The following is a 19,526-nucleotide window of genomic DNA, read 5'->3' as shown; positions in this document are numbered from 1 at the left end:
ACGTGACTTTCGCGCCCGAATCATCGACAAGCCATCAACGACAATCAACCAAACCAAAAGACTCTCCATAAATCGTCACAATGGTGAGTTCGAGTTCCCGAGGGTCTGGACGGCCGCGCGAGAGGATTCTGAGCAGGCACACGAGACGCCCGGAGTTTGCCACAGCATCTTCAATTCGCAACCTCTTGCCGCCTCGCCCTGCGCAAAATTTATCTCAATGAGGACTTTGGACTAACAGCATCCTAGGTTCTCGCAGTTGACCTCCTCAACCCCTCCCCGGCCGCGTACGCATACATTCCCGCCCTTTCGCCCCCGACCTGCGACTAACAAGCGTGTAGTGAGGCCCGCAAGCACAAGCTCAAGACCCTCGTGCCCGCTCCCCGCTCCTTCTTCATGGACGTCAAGTGCCCCGGATGCTTCACCATCACCACCGTCTTCTCGCACGCCAACACAGTCGTCGTCTGCCAGGGCTGCTCGCAGGTCCTGTAAGTTTGGGACAAATGGATATGGGTACAGGGCATGGGCTAACGCATTCACAGGTGCCAGCCAACTGGTGGCAAGGCGCGGTTGACCGAGGGCTGCTCTTTCCGAAGGAAGTAGACGATTCGTCGATGTGATGACAGCGGGGATTGATGGGTTACGATGACGACTATCATGGCTTAGGGGTGTAGATCTCATTGGCGCCGATCGACTCGACCGCAGGATAGAAGAGGGATCTTTCGACTCGAGTCAATGCAAAAGTCACAAAAACGGGAGTTCCGGATATCTCAGCGCTGATGGACCACCCTTTTCCTCGAATCTATTTCCTTTTGTTCGGCATGGTCTTTCAGCTTTCATGTACATGCATGTGGGAGGAGAGATAGCATTTCAGAGCCTTTGGATCAGTCGTCCGAGGTGAGGACCGGCTTGCAATCGAGGATACCTACGCATGCTAGCGGTCCTTTGTAAATCAAGCGTCAATTCCTCACACTCGTTTCGCATACAAAGAAGTGATCCAACATTGTCTTGTGAATAACATGCATACGCCGGTTTTATGTTTATGTGGTGTACACTGACTTGATCAAGTTCCGTCTACGCCGAACACCAGGTTGTATACGGGTACTGTACCACCCCGCGTGGAATGGAAACGGTCACAACCTACTAGTATCGCAAAGAGATGTGCTTCTTACCTAGAAAAGAAGGACATCATTCTTGGCAGAATGATTCTGCTCTCCAAGTGGGGAAGCATGGCCGAGATCCCTACCCAGTTCATAGCACCTTCCCTACAAGCAGCCACATGACGAGCAAAACGCCGACCTCCGCCAACTTCAAGATTCCTACATAATAGGCGTCGATACAGCCACCTTTATCTCAAAGACCTGGAGGCAACGCCGCTGCATAACCGTTCGCCTAAAGTGCTTATTTCAATTAACGATTGGACACGAGTCGAGAACAAGCCACCCCACGTCATCGTCAATACTTCCACTCGCCCTCTCGTTCGCTCGCGCATCCGCGGCTCACGGTTCGACAGCCACTAAAATAGATCAGTGGACAATCACAAGATCAATAAACAAACATTTGCAAGCGCGTCGTTCAAAATGTCCACCTCATCCACACCAGGCGCGGGAGCTCCAACCAACCCCCACCCCATCCCTCTGACGGAATCCGAAGTTTTGATCCGCGGTTTCCTCGCCGCCAACCCGGATCTCTGCGACGACAAATCGAACCCCATCGACATAATGACGGATCGTTTTACGAACCAGGAATGGAAAACGCAAATTGATCAGACGATTAAGAATGTGTTGAAAGAGGTGGAAAGTGGAGAGAGGGCGAGGAAGGTTTACGAGGGCCCGCGGATGAGGAATGGAGAGGAAGCGCTGAAGCAGTTGGCTAAAACGGTGGATCACACGGTACTCAAGTTGGACGCGACGACGAAGATGATCGATGGGCTGTGCGGCGAGGCAAGGACAGAAAACTTCAAGGTATGTGCTTCTGCAGTTCTGGTGGTGTTTCTTCCGCATGAGGCACAGTCGCACCCTTAGAGTTTGGAGCTGGGACACGTGCTACATCTCACCGCTCCCGAGAAAAACCCAAGCTGACAAGATTCTCAGTCTGTCTGTGTTCGCCTGAACTATGTCCAACGCTGTGTCTCCAACCTCAAAGGCACCGACGTGCTTGTAGCCTGCGTTGTAGGCTTCCACGAAGGAACCCAAGACACTTACTACAAGCTGCGAGAAGCACGTGCCGCCGTAGCAGCAGGCGCGAGGGAACTCGATGTCGTCCTCAACTACTCCCTCCTCACCAAGCACAACCGACCGGTTTCTCCACCGTTAGAGCGTGCTCGTGACTCAGCAATCGACAGCATCACCGCTGCCAACACGGCCAAGAATGCTGGAAGCAGCAACGCCAGCGACTTTAGCGAGGAAGACTCAGACGAGATCCCAGACTACAGCGCCATTTACAGAGAACTGGCTAGCATACGAAGCCTCTGCCCTGCCCCCACAACACTCAAACTCATCCTCGAAACTTCGCAATTGAACTCCGCGCAGATCCTCGCTGCATCTCATCTTGCCGCTGCTGCTAGCTTCGACTTCATCAAGACATCCACTGGCTTCAACGGACCGGGCGCTAACCTGCCCAACGTGCAGCTTATGGTGGCCGCGGCGGAGTACCTCGCATCGGCCAAAATAGGCAAGAAGAAGATGGAGGTCAAGGCGAGTGGTGGGGTCAGGGACTTGGACACGGCAGTCAAGATGCTGGAGGCTGGTGCGACACGGCTGGGAACTAGTTCTGGGTTGTGGATTATGCAGGAGGCAAGGGCCAAGGTGGGCGAGGAGAGGGTTGCGGCTGGGCTGTCGTTGGAGGGGAAGAGACCTAGCCCGCAGACGCGGTTGTATACCGATGATTCTGAGTACTAGTATTATGCAGTAGGGAAGAGCATATCGAGATATAGTGATCGAAAGCCGGTGTTGTGAGAAAGTATTGACGCTTGTCGATTGCTTGAGTTGCAATGTGTGCATGTGGTAGGGTCAAGATATGGGAGGTATTAGGCTCATCAATAGTTTAATGCAAAGTGCAGCGAGCTGATCAAACGTTATGCAGCTTGGAGTTTGCCAACGACTCAGCCATAGGGCAGACCTCGTTGCAAGAGCGTCAGTCAGACCACCTCATACAAGAAAAAAACTAAACAGGTCGGGAGCCTACATCAACGTCAGGCCACCTACTTTGCATGTTTTTATCTTGATGTAGGCTCCACAGTGTCCGAACTTTTCCATGAATGAGGTGAGATTGTCACCTTATACAAGAAAGAACTGAGTAGGCCTGCAGCCTACACTAGGGCAACAACAAGCAAGTGACAAGACGTAGCATCAATGTAGGCTGCAGGGTGTTGTAAGATCCTATAAACCGTACGTGGACAAACATCATTTACATTCTCACGGGCATTGTAAGTGAACTAAGACAGACGATGGCAGTTGAAAATTTTTGGGCAGTGTCTACGTGAAGTATATGTAGATCATCCACCAGCCGAGACCCACAAGGGATATAGTGCTTTCCAGGACAGGATGACTATCAAAGAGATTCATCCCATCGTGCCTAACGCCTGTCGTCCATGAATCATTCCTTTTGGCGTCAAGTCTACTCCTCGTCCTCCTCGCCGGCGTCCTCGTCACCACCCTTCTCGGCGGCCTTGGCCTTCTTCCTCCTGACACGGCCAGGGCGGCCGCCACCGAATGGCGAGGTCAGAGCGAAGTCGATGTGCTTCTGGGAGTCGAGGCGGACCATGAAGGAGGGGACGTTGACGATCTGCTTGCCGACACTGTGATACTGTTAGTCGCGCGCTTCTTGAGCGAATGCGGGCGGATGCATACCGGATGTGGCGCTGGCGGATCAGGACACGAGCGTGGTGGATGGACTTGGCGAGGCCGAGCTTGTAGACGCAGGTCTGGAGACGGCGCTCCAAGAAGTCCTCAATCTTAAGGGCCAAGACGTAATCGAGCTTCATGCGGGACTCGTCAAGGACACCGACACGCACGAGACGGCGAATGAGAGCGTTACCCTCGAAGAGACGCTTGGGGTCCTTCTCGTCAAGAGTAAGAAGCGAACTGCGAAATGTTAGCAACTTCGCATCTCGCAGACTGCGCATCAATTGCGCGCAGACGAGAACAATGAGCACTCACCGAGCGGCACGACGGATCTTGGACAGAGTCAACTGGACACGCCAGACCTCGCGCTTGTTGCGGAGACCATACTCGCCGACGAGCTTGAGCTCAGTATCCCTAACCCAACATTAACTTGTGTCCCAGACATAAGCGGAGCACGCTCTCGCTCAGTGGCCATGGGGTTGCACATACAGACGAGCGGACTCGAAAGGACGACGGGGGACGCTGTACGTCTTGGAGTAGGATCGGGGAGGCGCCATTGTGGTTGTCGATGGTTGAGTCTGCGATAGAGAACGACAAAAAGATGGTCAATATTCGGTGTTTGCGTAGCGAGAGCGCATGTGGGTCTTTGCCAAGAGCACCCGATTGGTCGAATGCGCGGACCACCGCACACTGCCTCGTTTCTGCCAAATTCAAGCACTCCGCCATCAACAACAGCTCAGCTACTAACCACCAGCCCAACTTCAAACACACAATGGGTCACGCAGCCGGTCTCCGCGCGGGTACGCGCTATGCGTAAGTTGGAATGATTGCGACTCTCCCCATGCGACCGAAGGACCAGACCGCAGTACCAGACCGCAGTCTGAACCAAAGGCGCACTCTATTCATTCATTCGGACGATTGCTGACGCTGCGACAGTTTCTCTCGCGACTTCAAGAAAAAGGGAATGATCCCGCTCTCGACCTACCTCAAGCAGTACAAGGTCGGTGATATCGTCGATGTCGTAGCCAACGGTACGAAACCCCAGATCCACAGCGAAAGCGGTTGAAGCGGAGGACTTATGCGAAACAGGTGCCGTCCAGAAGGGTATGCCCTACAAGGTCTACCACGGCAAGACCGGTATCGTCTACAACGTCACCAAGTCCGCCGTCGGTGTCATCCTCCAGAAGCAAGTCGGCAACCGATACATGGAGAAGCGCATCAACGTCCGCATCGAGCACGTCCGCCACTCTCGTTCACGAGAGGACTTCCTCAAGCGCGTCAAGCTCAACTTCGCCAAGCAACAAAAGGCCAAGGAGACTGGCGAGCCCCAACAGATGAAGCGCCAGCCCGCACAGCCCCGCGCCGAGCACATTGTCTCCCTCAAGGAGCAGAAGCCGGAGAACATCACACCCGTACCTTACGAGACCTACATCTAGACGTGGAGAGGTGGCTCCGGGTGGATTGGCTGGCAAAATGGGATACGGATGGTCAACGGCGTGGTTTCTCGGACTTCTCGATTATTCTCCTTCTGCACTTTCTTACGCATGGAAACCGGCGATATCATGGTGCAGATACAGTGGTGTGCCAAAATGGCTTTGAGTGACCCCTCACGCCAATAAACATCATCCTCCAATCCCAGTACATGCAGTTTCTTGTGTTGAAGTGTGAAGTCCTACCGTAATCGCCGCACGAGTCGCTCCATCAACTTCTACCATCTGCAGTCTTCAGTCGAGACCAAACCCTTCACGGAACGACTTGGGCGTGCATCTATGCACATGGGGGGTAACGTCAGTTAAGAATAACGAACAGGTCTACATTGCCTCAGCAGTTTTATGAACGCTCTGTCTGGTAGGAATGTAGACTGCGGTACACCCGTTTAGTTTCTTACTATGTTCCCAACATTGTCTTTATGAAAGCTTACTTCTATAGCCAACGCCTGCCATTGCCATCCTCACTGAGTGCTAGAAGCGCGCTATGACATATTACTCTAGTCTCGCCTCATCTACATACGACATGTTATCAAGCAGCATACTGTCAGACTTTCAGCCATCGCGATCGCCAACATGAACCACACGTACCAGCATAGCTTAACCCTGTACGTCTAGGCGATAGATGGTACGTGTCATGTAAGGTAAGCGATCAGTATGCTTTCTCTCGCTCGCTTGACATAATATCTAGGTACCCTTTGTTTTGTCGGGATGACAACCCGGACCACTGCAAACACTTCCCAAGACACACTCTTCCTCACCCCGATCAAGGGCGAAACTGAAAAGAGGTCTGTCGAATACTTTAGTGCTGAGACGAAAAAGAGCAAATTCCGAATGCAATGTAGACTTCCGGGTCATTCACTGCTGCTACTGGCTGTAGGTAAATGTGCATCTTTTCCCTTGGATGGAGTGGCCACTCTTCAAGTCGGCGTTCATTTCGTGCAACACAAGGAACTCGCCCGTGATACGAACGATACGAAAAAAATCAATCGATCTGGACCTCGGTACTGCTTAGCGTAACGCTGTCCTGGAATTCGGCGAGCACTCCGTCGTTCGTCGGGATTACACTAGGCGTAAGGTTTCGCGAGGAGCCTCGCACCGCACTCCGAGTGTCTACTAAGAACTTCGCAAGGTTACTACTTTCGATAACGTGAAACGTGGAACGGATGTTGGATTGACCGGTCACATTTTTACTCCGAATGTATGCGTATGTACTTTCGCGTGAACACTAGGTGGTAGAACATGGGGGACGATATGTATTGTTCTATACAGTACTGCGCTTTTATATGATGCTAATACACTAACACATCGTGGTGTGGTAGACTAGAATCGGACAGTGTACGTTTGAAATTGTAGTTGTTTTGTATTCGGGTATCTCAATGCTACCTCTTGGTAGACAGTGTAGTGCAACATAGCTTGGAAACAAAGGAAACAGGAAGTCGCGCCAGTCCAACGCCTACGCTTTTCGTGCTGAACAAACGATAGTGTACAAGTAGTATCGAGTCAAGGTAGGGACAACGGGGTCGGTGTGTAGTGCAGTTGTTTCTGCGAGCAACGGGCGTGGTCACTTGGAGGAGGACCAGGCCAAGGGTGAAAGTATACCCGTCTCATGACGGCCTTCGACTGTATTCATCATTCCAGTCTTTCGACCGTGGCCTTCCTGCTTCGAACTCTTTGTCGTCAGTAGTCTCCACCTGCACACTTGTTTCGGTGACAATACTGATGCCGTGCCCTGTGGGCGTGTTTTTGATTATCGAATCTTGTGATCCTGCTCGTGTTGGACTATCGTCCTCGTGTAGCGTGTCTTCGAGTCGTGACCGCGTTGTGTAACTGCGCCCGCGGCGGTGGTCCACTATTCGTGACAGCCTGTTGCTGCCACCTACTATGGTGACGGTGCGGGCAGTGGATGTGAGGGGTTCTTTGTTGCTCATGGAATGTAGGCCGTAATGATTGTCGTCGCCTGGTCGTGCTGCGTTCGTGAGGGTCGCAGTGACAGTTCTGTTGTAGTGCCCTGTGCTCAAGTCTCCGGAGACTAGAACCCGCCGTGTCAAGGTGTACAAGAGCGCATCGATCCAGCCGCACGATGTGAGAAGCGAGCCAGCCACGACGTAGAAGAGTTCTGGCATTTGATGACCGGTCATCGCTACCATGCGACCCACCGCTATGGGCAATGTGAGGAGGACGTATACGAAAGGGTACATGACCATGAACTTGGTCGCGCGCGTGAGCTTGCTAGTATCGTTCGCGATGATGCTCCGGATGCGACCGCGGAGGTGGAAGAAGACATGGGCGTAGATGATGATTGTTCCGAACTCTACGATGAAGATCCACAAGTAGTGTAGCCAAAGCCTTTCTTCTTGGTAGTTGTGGGAAACCCAGCACTACTGATAGTCAGTCCAAATAGTTCCTGGGTACACGGAAGTCGGAGAGGGATAGGCTTACCCATCCTGCAGCACGAGCGAAGTATCGCTCCTGGTAGAGCGCCGGTCCAAGCACCGTGAGAAACAATGCAAAGGCCCAAATCGAGAGGATTGACACCACAAACCAAAAGTATGGCATTTTGTATCCCTTGACCACGCCCAACCAGGTGTGTATCGCGATTGCGAGGACGAAGAAACCGCTCGCGACATCTCTGAACACGGGTATACAGAGTCAGTGTCTATATCACAGACATATCGGATGGGGATAATGCTTACCCAATTTGCAGGAACCAGGCCTGCAGGAAACATGCGCCAGTGGGTGCCGCGATCTTGTTTAGTCGGAGCCAATGGAAGGATATCGAGAAGGCGATTGATTGTTGCAGATCTGCGATTAAGAGGTTGTAGATGAGGATAACGTATTGGTTGTATCCGACATATTGTCTGTAGTGTCTCCGCCACGATATCATTCGTTGAGTGATGAATCCGAGCAAGGCCGTAACTGATAATAAACTCATCATGGCGAGTATGCCAAGGGGAATGAGCCCCGCCTTGTACACGGGCTTGAGCGGATCCATGCTGTCCAAGGTTGGGTCGTACGGCTTGTTGATAGAACGGCCTTCCAGGGCAGAGGTTATAATGGCCATGTCGTAGGGCGCCATGGTTGCAACAGATCGTCGTATGCGAGTTGAAGCGGCCCGATAAGATGATCGGACGTAGTTCTGTTCTCAGCTCATCAAGAGACCATGGCCGGCAAGCAACAAATCGTCGAATCGCGCCTGCAACGAAGCAATTTCGGTCTCGTGCTCTGTAAGATCCAGTGACCGCCCCAAGATTTGTCGAGCACCAATAAGCAGGCTACTGTGTGACAGGACGCTGTCGAACGGTCAGATAGGTTAAGTAGGTCAGGTGGGATGTGGCTTGGCTTTGTTGTATGCACAAAGGAGGAGTCAACACTAAAGGTATTCTCCGCGAGAAAGATCCACAGCCTAGGGCATGTGCGAAGGATATAGGAAATAATGTCAATAGATGCCAACAACTAGTCTGGGTGGAGCAGTGTGCCCTGATATGGACCGAACACATGAAAGGAAGGAGATCGTCCAACTGACTTCTTTACCGGGCCAAACGGAAATGCAGGTGCCCCAGACGCGGCATGTTGGACGGCGTGGACGGGTCCTAGACGATCGCTAAGCTTCTCAGCACGCTACAGTTGCAGGGTTGATGAGAGTAAGTTTGACATGGGCCATTGCGTCCAGGGAGCTTCCGTCCCCTGTCAATCAGCGAGTGTATTGCCAGCCGAGCGGACGCCCAATATTGGCTTCAGGTGCCCCTCTGATACAGGGAGACGACTCGAGAGACATGTCGTACTCGGGCCCGCCGGGCGACTCCACTGCTTGAGCGTAGACAGGCTGGGTGCTCCTTGTCAGAGACGAGTAAGCTTCGCTGTGCAGATACCAAAATGTTGTCGCGTGTGAGTTTCAAGCGGCAAAGGACGGAAAAGAACAACAACAATGCGCCGCCACCACGTGGAGCACGCCCCTGTTCTGCCTCCGAATGGTCTTCAGGGTCAGCGATGCCTGCGAAGAGGCCGAATGCGACAAAGATTTGCAGTGCCACAAAGCGGTGCCATCCGCGGTCTCGCCGCGCTGATGCGTATTCACATAGTTTTGCGCAATTTGTTGCGTGAACGCCATGGTTGGTCTTTGATGAGGCGTTTGCCTCTGCCAACTGCGCCGCAGCTTGTGCGGTCCGGATTCCTTTTCGACGAGTCGTCCAACCTCCGCTGAGTCGAATGTGACATTGGCGTCTGCTTTTGCCGTGCTCAGTTGCGGGGGATGGTCTGGCTGGGCAATTAGGCGACTGTGGAGGATGCGATGCCAGGCACACTACCACTAACCGTTTGCGGTCTAGGCGGCTCTTAGCCAGGGGGTTGATTGTTGGAGAATTGTTCACCCCTTGGCATTCGTTGCGCGGCCCGAACTGGCATATCTCTTCGCGCTGCCGGTGGGTTCATTTGACACACCGTTATTCAAAATGCGTTCGCTGAGCCCACGAGTCGCGCGGATGCTGACTGCCGCCTCTAGATTACCACCGGGCAGCAACTACCGTGGTTCGTACCATCACGGACGACGGGAGACATGAGAACTGCTTGCGCCATCCCGAATACCAGGCTTGCAGGCCGAGGCGGTCGAAGCGCTGAGTTGCGTCCGCATGCATACTCGTCCGCAATCAAAACTTGCAGTTCTGACGCGCCAGAATGTACCGCCCTGTTGGTCAGAAAAGCAAGCGTGCTGTTACGTGGACCGTCTTGACGCGTTCCAGAAGTTTCCGGCGTTATGCTGCGCCACGGAACGATCATCTATTGTTGGAGGACGATAGACAGGTTCATACATGTCCTACTCGATCGCCACGTGCAATTGTTTTGCGGTAGTGAAACAGCGTTCCTGCAGGAAGCTCGTACGCATGAGAACCGCTACCCGGGTGCAGAGTAGCTCCGTCATCATCGTATGAGTGGCGTATGTAGTCTACAGCTGATGCATTCTACTTCCACTACCAAGGCGTCTAAATGTTGAGGACGGCAGGGCTCCATAGTTGGACGGGTTCTCGGGATGCTATGCAGCGCGTCTGGGTACTTACAACAGGGTCTGCAAAGGTACTAACAGTGTCAATTCATAGTACCCCAGACTTGGCTTCTCCGTACCAAGGAAACGCATGACGGTAGAGAGCGTACTTGGACACACGACCGAGTTCCACTCTCTACCCGCGCTCGATGCAGCCCTGGAGATGGCCCGTAGGACCGGTACCATTTAATATAAGCAGCGTCGAGACCACCTGGGCGAGGAGCCTTGAGGTAGACGGGACGTACCAGCAGGACTTGAGTTTACCCCGCAAGCCGAACAACGGCGGGGCCGTCTACCTCTTTGGACCTAGTACATCGTGGAACGATGAGCGATACCTGGAAATCTGCAACACATCCCGTCTGGCACACCAATCGCGCCGACATAAAGGCTATATCAATGGCAATTATAGTTTGTGAAGCGACTCCGCGCCCGTCGCCGAACAGGACCGCGGCTTCGATACGCGAACGGAAGAGCTGACTGCGTTGAACTGTCAGCAAATCTTGAAACCTTGGAACCTTGGAAGGGATGCGAAGAGCCTTCACACGACAATTTGAATCCTCCGTTTGATCATAGGTGTGGCCTGGTAGAGATTGGTGAGCCGAAGAAGTTCCAGCCTCCAACAGGTAGCACAACATTAGCCGGTCAGCCAATCTTTCCTTGAAGGATCTCTCGTATCTGCAAGCCACTTTGAAGACAGCAAGATACAACGGCCATGGCTCAAGATCTGGCATGGCGCCAAGTGGCCTGCTTATAGCCGTGATGCACCCAGATATGAGGACAGTGTAAGAAACCGTGTCGCTTAGGCGTCGTTTACTAATCGTTAACATTTACACATACTGCCGAGCAGCAGACCCGGTTGTCTGAATCCCCTAAATCTGAAAGTGTTAGACGGACGTCTGCTACCTGTCCGGACTCGTAGGAAACGAACACAAGAGGTGCGCAAGCCAAGTCGTTTTAGCGATGATCTATTTGTTCTCCGTTACCCCAGATCCGGTCAACCGTCTGTGATCGATGGCGCTACTACTCACTACTCGATACCCGATGGTCACAAGCACCGTTTAGCTACTTTCATGCAACGACGGAGTAGCGAGAAGCTAGGTTAGCTTAGAGGCCTCGGCCTCAAGACCAAGGACCAAGCCAAGGTCTCTTTAGGCACGATCCTACTACTACATAGCGCCGTGGCAGTCCGGAGCTGAGCGTGAGATACAGGTTCCTTCTTCGTATCAGCTGCATCATCCCTCCATCACCACCGACTCGCTTGCCTGGACCTTGGCTCTTTCTTCTCGCTGGGAGCATGCTCGTGTAGTGACTTCCCTTGCATACAACTCCCACGTAAGCCAGTGTAGAGCAAAGAAGACGCGGCCAAGGTTTCAACAAGAGTCTGCTCACCACTAGTTGTTACAACTACGCCCTGTTGCTACTAAAGCTTTGGCGCTGTTTCCAGATAGCGGAGTGCACAGGAGCTCGCTACGGAGGTACGTCTGAGTGAGAGTGTTCCAACGTTGCTAAGCACCAATTGAACAAACCATAGATGCCCCACCAACAAACGGCGAGAACCTATCCCCCACACTGTTACATTCTGCGCAACAGCTATATCAAACGTCGAGTGATATAGTTGGACTAAGGTTCAGTCAGGGAGACGTAGTTCAACGGCGCACAGTCTGCACTGCTGTGGCGTGATTCCGCTGGGGTGGAAATAAATATCCGTCTACGCGAAGTCGATCATGACCTCAATACGTATATCCCTATCTCATCCACGACCGACTGGTCGGATGTTCAATACAACACTACCGACAGACTGGAACTGTGCAAGCATCGGTGTGAAGATGTTGACATGTCACTATAGCCAATACATGCTGTTGGCAGTAGGTATCGAGACTTGTCTTCCAGTCTGTCGCAGTCTGTGCTCGTACAATCTCTGTCTAGAGCTCAAAGTGGGTTCCTGATCACCAATCCAACACTGAGGGTCATTCTGGCGACTTACCAATAGCGCATGCACGCCGCTGCCTGGAGGTCGTTGCTGGGAGTGTCATCGCCTAGATTCCTGCGACGGTCGCCCGACGTCAACATGCGCTGTGCGAAATGAGCCAATGTTCTGCTTGACGATTCGCATAATATTGGCTTTTGTCCATATGCGGGTGTGGTTCACGCCGCATCTTGCACGGGTTGCTCGGAAGCCAATGTCTGTCGAGTTAGCGATGGGTTTTTGCAACAAGATTGTACCTAGAAGATGAAGGTGGTGATGGAGAAACTTTGCGCACTGCGAGAGTTACACAAGCTCATGGATAGAATCACAAGGGGTCTTGCGGCTCAACGGTCGCGCCTTCTCAAGAATAGGGCTGAAGGGGCCCAACGCTAGCCAGATGCGGTAGCGTGTTTTCGAGTTGTTTGGCCGCGGTCTTTGGGTGACGTGCGCGACGACACTGAACGACACCATACCTACCAGCGCACCCGTCTTCTTAATAATGTATAATCTACGAGCCTTTTGAGATTTTGCGCCTGAGACCCATTCCGCCAAGCCATCCAAAATGGCAACCAAAAACGAGACGACGCGCACGCGCATCGACCGAATCAAGGCAGACTTACGGTCGACTACGACATGCACAAACACCACGGTGACGGCGCTCCAGGACTTACTGTCCGGTAAAGAGGAGGATGCACTGCAAAAGGAGAACGTCCGAGTAAAGGTGCAGGCTACGGCACGGCGGAGAGGCGCGACAGCAACGGCTACAGCGACGGCGGATATCACCAAGCAGAAGAACTCGACGCTTGCGCCAAAGGAGAAATACGTACTAGCGACTGAAGTTGCCAATACGACGCTCCAGACACTCGCCGATGCGCTGAAGAACCCGCTGCCCGCAGTCGCTGCTCGCCCCCCTACCAAATCGAAGCCAACGACCGCCGAAGATGCGCGCAAGCCGGCTAGACCGCGACTCGGTCATACGACGAGTTCCTCCGTATCCCAGAAGCCTCTTAGAGAACGATCCGTCTCTCAGCTCAATAACTCCCCCCAAAAACGTGCCCCGCGTCGGTCGTCGTCGTATTCGTCCTTCCTCGCACCAGGCCCAGACCCTGGTCTTCTCGCAACAGCAGAGTGCGCAAGGACGGCATTTGCATACTTGGGTACAACAGAGGCACAGAGAGTGCTGGGCAAGGACTCACAAGAATTGCAGTACGAGAATGGCGTGCTCGTGCTTATTAGCAAGCTTGTCGCACTGGGCCTAGACAACATGGCAGTCAAAGAGCTCAGAGGACTGAAGAAGAAGCTGGATAAATATCTTGGCCAGGATCCGGCAAAAGAGGAGCCTAAGTCTGGCCTACCGCAGCCGGGGACTGCAGAGAAGGAGAGCATTGCGTTGCTTCTCGACTTTGCGACGATCGACCCGAAGAGCCCTGCTGTGCCATTGGTAGCGAACTTCCAGATATACACATTGCGCATTATTGCGAAGCTCAAGAGGCCCCGGACTATCGAAGCCACATGGGAATATCTGAAAATGACCAACTCCTCGTCACCTATAAATCTGCTCTGGCACACTGCAAAGACATCGAACAGCCAAGCGAAGGCGGCGAGACAGTTGGAGTCCCTAGCGCAGACAATTCTCTCCCTATGCCCGAGTATATCGAGCGCAGAAGACTCTAACAATCTACAACCATCTGCGGAGACCGTACTTCTTCTACAACATCTGGCCTTCAGCACCCGGAAAAAGTGGTGGGGCCTGGCCAAGCATCAAGGCAACGTTGATCGGGAACTCTTAGAACCGTTTACAAAATGCTTGGTTGCTTTCGCTCGCAGATCAAAACTCACACCCAGCAAGAAGTTTAAACTCGCGGAAACCTTGTACATCGACCTGGAAGGGCTCCCGACTGATTCCACTACACCGGCCGCTGCGAACAAGACTCTTTCCTCTCTCGCTCAAGCTGCGGGCTTGTCTGATCAGGCCCTCCGGTGGCTAGGGTCGTTAAAAGAGGCTTCGAGCCTTGATGCATCCGCAGCAAAGCAAACGACGAGAGCGATACGGGTCGCTATCATTAATCTTGAAGCGTTTGTGAAAGGCGAAAAGAAGTCGGACCTGGAGGAAACCATTGCCACTGCACTTGATGTTTTGCAAGGAGGCTTAGGTGGATCTGTGTCCGATCTGGAAACCTTATTTGCGGAAGTGAATTCTCTGCGACGCGCTGCCACACGATTAATCATTGCAAGTACGTCGAAAACCACAGAAAGTTCTGAAAGAAATTCGATCGAACATCATGCGGTACCAATTATTGCAGCAAGCGTGCATTTCTTTGCCAGATTTCTCGGTACTGCATCGTCGAGTGAATCAGATACGAAATCGCAAAACCGACACTCCGAAAGAATTTGCCTGGCCTGGAAATGTGCGAAGAGTACTGTTGACTCTCTAATGGCATGTTGCAAGCAGACGATAAAGACGCAAGACCAATGGCAAGAGCTTGATACCATTCTTCAGGAATGCTCACATATCGTACGCCGATTTGATGAAGAGATCGAGCGTGGTACTCTTCCGGCAGAGGAGAACACTTCTCTCGTTGGCGCGTACCTGATCAAACTGTCAAATGCATACTGGTCCCTATATTCACAACTGCGAAGAGCGCGGTGCAATTCCGAAGCCCTTGTTGTAGCCATGCAGCGCTCGATTGATCTTTTGCAATCCCGGTCGCCATCCGAGCGAGAAAGCGGGCTTCTTTCAATGAAATTAGAGCACCTGGGCGAAGCATTGCAGGATCTGAACCACATCGATCGTTCTCGCATCGCCTTCCAAGAGTGTATGCGAAATCACCTTACCGTCGAGGCGTTGCAGCAACTTTCGAAGGAGACATCTACAGCATCCCTGCACAAGGTTTTCAGCACTGATGGATCTTTCGACGCTCTCGTCCGGGTGTTGAAAACGCTCCATCACTCATTCATTCGATTTGGACCCCAAGAACCAGATGAGCTAGCCTTCTACGATCAGGAAGATTTGGAACCTGGAACGAGAGGAGCCATCTTGGAGTTACAGCTTGGTCTCTATCTGCGAACGTTGTCCAAGAATCGACAGTGGGACTCCAACCTCAACAAATCGATATGTATCCTTGTCGAACGACTGCAACAGCTTTACATACCAGGAACCTTTCCGATCCGACATCTGAGGCTCTCTGTCACACTTCTTCAACTTTCCCAACAGGACCCGCAGATCTTGCCCCAGCACCTGACTACACTTGATGCCACAGACGACGACAGCGTGCGGACAGCAAGTAGTGAAGACGTAGGACTCAAGCACTATGAAGCCCATCTAAAAGCGCATCGTGATCTCAAGACCTTGATGCAGCAGGCTTCTCCTCCCACAGAAACCTTCAAGCAGTGCTTTGCGGCGTGGGAGTCTCTCGTCAGCTCTACGTCCTCATGGGAAGCACTCACAGATCGGGTCGACAATACGGAGACCTGGTTGCAAGACCTCCAAGCATGTCTTGAATTCCTCAACGCGAAAGGAGAGGAGTACGCTGCTCTACCACTCCTGCATTTTTTGGTCAAGGTTTTAGAGCTACGGAACGACTCTGATGCATCCGAGCTAATCACCACGCTGTGTGCCCTCGGTCTGCAGTTTCTCCACCTTGGTTACACCGGCAAGGCGGGTTTATCCTTGGCCAAGGCTGAGGCGTTGATCGAACGCCATGGTCCCTCTGTAGAGGTCAGATTGCAATGGCATATGGCGTATGCCGAGTACCTTGTGGGTATCGGAAATACCACCAAATGGTATGTGGAGCAGTGTCTTATCTTGACGGAACTATACTAACACTGGACAGTCTGACTACTATGACGAACGCACAATCTTTTGCGCTCAACGATCGACAATTCATGGATCTCGCAAAGTCAACGACAACCCTCTCCGGTAGATTACGGTTCAACAAGATCGTGGCGGCTGCGTCCTATGTTCAGTCGCTTCTCGCCTCAGCTACTGGCTCATACAAGGCAGCGGCTCAGCATGCAAGGCAGTGCGTCACAGTCAATCGTCGCATTTGGGCAGCCCTCGAATCACGGGCCAATGCGAAGAAAATGACAACCGTGGACAGCAAGGAACCTATTGCGCCTCTTGTCATGTCTGTAACGCATGATGCTCTCAACGGGCCTGACTTCTGGTCCTTGGTTCCCGCGTTATACCGAGCCCTGATGCAACAGTCCCAGATCTTCGCCCATCAAGGTCTGTTACACGAAGCTATCCATGTCGCTGAACAGGCTGAAAAGGTCGCTTTGGCTACAGGATCCGCAACTCTCATCACGGACAACGCTAGTTGGCGCGCTGACTGTTGGGCCCAGAGCGGTAGACCCGACAAGGCTGAGACAATTCTCAATGCTCTGAGCCCCGATACATCCCGCAAATGCTTGTCTACTGCAGGTTACCATTCAGCTGTAGCCAGGATGCATCACTGGAACGGTCAATACGAGCAAGAAATCCAGTCTTATGACCTCATGGAGAAGCTTCTCCAGGAGCTGAGCTCACCCTCGTACATCAAGACGTTGGAGACTTCGTCACCCTCGGTCGATGCGCTTGCTGATCAGGTCTCTTCTATGACTCTAGAGACTACAGAGAGTGTCACGGCGAAGCCAGCCACCAGAGGCCGTAAACCCGCTGCCAAAGCTGCACCAAAATCGGCTGCGAGAACAACCGCCGGTGCTCGGACCAAGGCCACAGGGGCAACTGCAAAGGCCGTCACAACGACTAAGCGTCAGATAGGGAAGGCCGTAGTAGCCGAAGCTTTCAGTATCGCCGAACAGTGTTCTGCGTTGTGCGCTTTTCAGGCGAGCATGAGAGACCGAGCTGTCCTTGCTAGCCTTCTTCACGATGATCTCGATAAAGCCCTCAGCATTCTTGATGAGGCAGAGCAGCTTCAGGCCGGGCTGAGCCAAGAGGTGTCGCACATGTGGGCTATCTTCAAAGCAAAGCTTGCACAAAGTGCGAAGCAGATTGCTGAAGACTTCACAGTGAACACTCTGCCAGAATCGACCATCGCTTTTCCTGCGTTTGGTCTCAAGGAACGAAGACTCTCGGACGCAGCCACCACCAAGAAGGCAACTGTGGGATCTTTAGCAACTACTAAGACTGGTCGAGCGAAGAAGCAAGCCAAGGTGGACTTTATGGATACGCTTCGCGAAGCACGTGCACGACTCGTTGAAGCACACAGCCTGTGTGCTACCAATGGATCTAATCACCTGTTCCGCCAAACCTCCATGGCGCTAGGCCATGTCACCGTTTTGATGTCCGCCGTTTCTGGGACCGAGCTACCGGGCTCCCTCCACCCATTATACGCAGCCTACATGAGTGGTATGTGAGACACGGCACATGGCAAACATTATACTGACAACACTCAGAGCTCCCTAAAGTCAACGCCTTGCGCCTCGTGCAAGAATCAACAGAGGCAGAGAAGCAACAACTGTCGCGCGATGACTGCCTGCGATGGCCAGCCGCTGATTCATCGCATTTCGCCTTCAGCTCAGTGTCTAGCTTTCAGAAGGAGTATGTTGATATCATTCCGGAAACTTGGTCTGCTGTATCTCTGGCACTTAGTGAGGCCCGCGATGAGCTATTCATCACCCGGTTTGAGCGTGGCTTGTCTCCTTTCGTATTGCGCCTACCGTTGGCTCGCCACGCTTCGCGCGAGATGGACGAGGAAGAGTTCTCGTTTGAGGACGGCAAGAGGGATTTCGATGAGATCATTGAGCTCAGTGATTTCAGTACGCGATCTGCCAAGGACATGGCCTCGAGGGAAGCAAGACACCAGTGGTGGGCCGAACGCGAAGCTCTGGACACCCGACTTCGTGAGCTTCTTATCAACATGGAAAATATCTGGCTGGGTGGCTTCAAGGGCATCTTCTCTCAGCATGAGCGTCAGCCAGCTCTCCTAGCTAAATTCCGAAAGGCTTTGGAAGACATACTCAACGAGCACCTGCCTTCCCGTAAGAAGAAGAGCACTCAAAAGCGGCCAGTCTTGGATACACGGGTACTGGAGTTGTTCATTGGGCTGGGCGACGCTACCAATGAGGATCTTGACTTGGACGAAGCGCTCATGGATCTCATATACTTCGTTGTGGACATCCTCCAGTTCAACGGCGAGCGCAATGCCTATGACGAGCTCGATTTCGATGCCATGGTCGTGGAGACGTATGAAGCACTACGCGCCTATCACAGCGCGTCCCACAAGCTTGACGCTGGTTCTCGTCACACGATACTCATCTTAGACAACAACTTGCATGCGTTCCCCTGGGAGTCGCTGCCTTGCCTGGAGCCGCTTTCAATCTCGCGACTACCTTCCCTTGCTGCCCTTCGCGAAAGAATACTTTCCGCACGGTCCTCCACAACTCAGCAGGACGCTGCTCCGGGACATTACATAGCCACAAGTACGGGAGGTACAAGCATGCTGAATCCATCCGGAGACTTGTCCCATACTTCGAAAACCATCAAACCGCATCTAGACGAGCTTGCAGGCCCCTGGAACCATATCGCCAACCGCGCACCGTCCGAGAAGGAATTCGAAGATGCACTGCGTGAGAAGGATTTGGTATTGTATTTCGGTCACGGCAGCGGTGCACAGTACGTCAAGTCAAAATCAGTGCGACGTCTCTATCCCGGCGAGCAAGATGAAGGGGACAGAAAACCTGGCTGTGCGACCACTCTTCTCTTCGGTTGTTCGTCTGTACATCTCACTGAAAACGGCATTTTCGAGCCTTCGGGTATGCTTGCGGCATATCTTACTGCGGGCGCACCAGCAGTACTTGGCATGCTGTGGGATGTCACTGACAAGGATTGCGATCGTTTTGCCGTCAAAGCGGGCGAACTATGGGGACTATGGCCTGAGGCACAGGAAGATACGCCACCATCCAAAACGCCCGCGAAAACGCCCGCGAAGAAGGCGAAGGGCAAGGGTCGAGTTGCGCAATTGGCCGAGGAAGTAGAGATTGCAAGAAGCGTAGACAGTGCAAAGAAGGGAAAGAAGTCTGCCAAATTGGTGGATGATCGTTCGAACACGGGTCGGGTGCCGCAGAAAGGCGTTGGCTTAGACGAGGCAGTGCGAGATGCGAGAAAGGCCTGCTACCTGAAGTACCTGAACGGGGCTGCTGCAGTTGTATACGGGATTCCAGTGTATCTAGACTAGCGCAGTGAGGTCGGG

General features: G+C 52.8%; 6 protein-coding genes across 6 annotated transcripts; 4 read left to right on the top strand and 2 right to left on the bottom strand.

Moving 5' to 3' along the window:
* Positions 1–80: 80 nt before the first annotated feature.
* On the top strand, positions 81–600 carry CRP6 (40S ribosomal protein S27; the record flags this gene model as incomplete). Its single annotated transcript, XM_049395988.1, has 4 exons — positions 81–83; positions 247–284; positions 339–485; positions 540–600. The coding sequence occupies 4 exons, from the start codon at positions 81–83 to the stop codon at positions 598–600; spliced, it is 249 nt and encodes an 82-aa protein (XP_049258392.1).
* A 977-nt stretch (positions 601–1,577) lies between these two features.
* Positions 1,578–2,897, top strand: J4E88_002322 (uncharacterized protein; the record flags this gene model as incomplete). The annotated part of the gene is made up of 2 exons (XM_049395987.1): positions 1,578–1,961; positions 2,091–2,897. The coding sequence occupies 2 exons, from the start codon at positions 1,578–1,580 to the stop codon at positions 2,895–2,897; spliced, it is 1,191 nt and encodes a 396-aa protein (XP_049258391.1).
* Positions 2,898–3,615: 718 nt separating this feature from the next.
* Positions 3,616–4,399, bottom strand: RPS9 (40S ribosomal protein S9; the record flags this gene model as incomplete). The annotated part of the gene is made up of 4 exons (XM_049395986.1): positions 3,616–3,796; positions 3,849–4,082; positions 4,158–4,256; positions 4,332–4,399. 4 exons carry the CDS (start codon positions 4,397–4,399, stop codon positions 3,616–3,618), a joined length of 582 nt encoding a protein of 193 aa, XP_049258390.1.
* Positions 4,400–4,614: 215 nt separating this feature from the next.
* On the top strand, positions 4,615–5,278 carry RPL21A (60S ribosomal protein L21A; the record flags this gene model as incomplete). Its single annotated transcript, XM_049395985.1, has 3 exons — positions 4,615–4,655; positions 4,779–4,873; positions 4,932–5,278. 3 exons carry the CDS (start codon positions 4,615–4,617, stop codon positions 5,276–5,278), a joined length of 483 nt encoding a protein of 160 aa, XP_049258389.1.
* Positions 5,279–6,936: 1,658 nt separating this feature from the next.
* J4E88_002319 (uncharacterized protein) lies at positions 6,937–8,393 on the bottom strand (the record flags this gene model as incomplete). Its single annotated transcript, XM_049395984.1, has 3 exons — positions 6,937–7,710; positions 7,772–7,961; positions 8,026–8,393. 3 exons carry the CDS (start codon positions 8,391–8,393, stop codon positions 6,937–6,939), a joined length of 1,332 nt encoding a protein of 443 aa, XP_049258388.1.
* A 4,502-nt stretch (positions 8,394–12,895) lies between these two features.
* J4E88_002318 (uncharacterized protein) lies at positions 12,896–19,511 on the top strand (the record flags this gene model as incomplete). The annotated part of the gene is made up of 3 exons (XM_049395983.1): positions 12,896–16,116; positions 16,167–17,683; positions 17,731–19,511. 3 exons carry the CDS (start codon positions 12,896–12,898, stop codon positions 19,509–19,511), a joined length of 6,519 nt encoding a protein of 2,172 aa, XP_049258387.1.
* Positions 19,512–19,526: the final 15 nt, after the last annotated feature.

Source organism: Alternaria novae-zelandiae (genome assembly GCF_023758075.1).
Source record: "Alternaria novae-zelandiae strain BMP 2774 chromosome Unknown scaffold_3, whole genome shotgun sequence".
In the NCBI taxonomy this organism is placed as follows: domain Eukaryota; kingdom Fungi; phylum Ascomycota; class Dothideomycetes; order Pleosporales; family Pleosporaceae; genus Alternaria; species Alternaria novae-zelandiae.
Note: the sequence above shows the minus strand (reverse complement) of the source record. Positions and strands in the feature narration are given on the sequence as shown.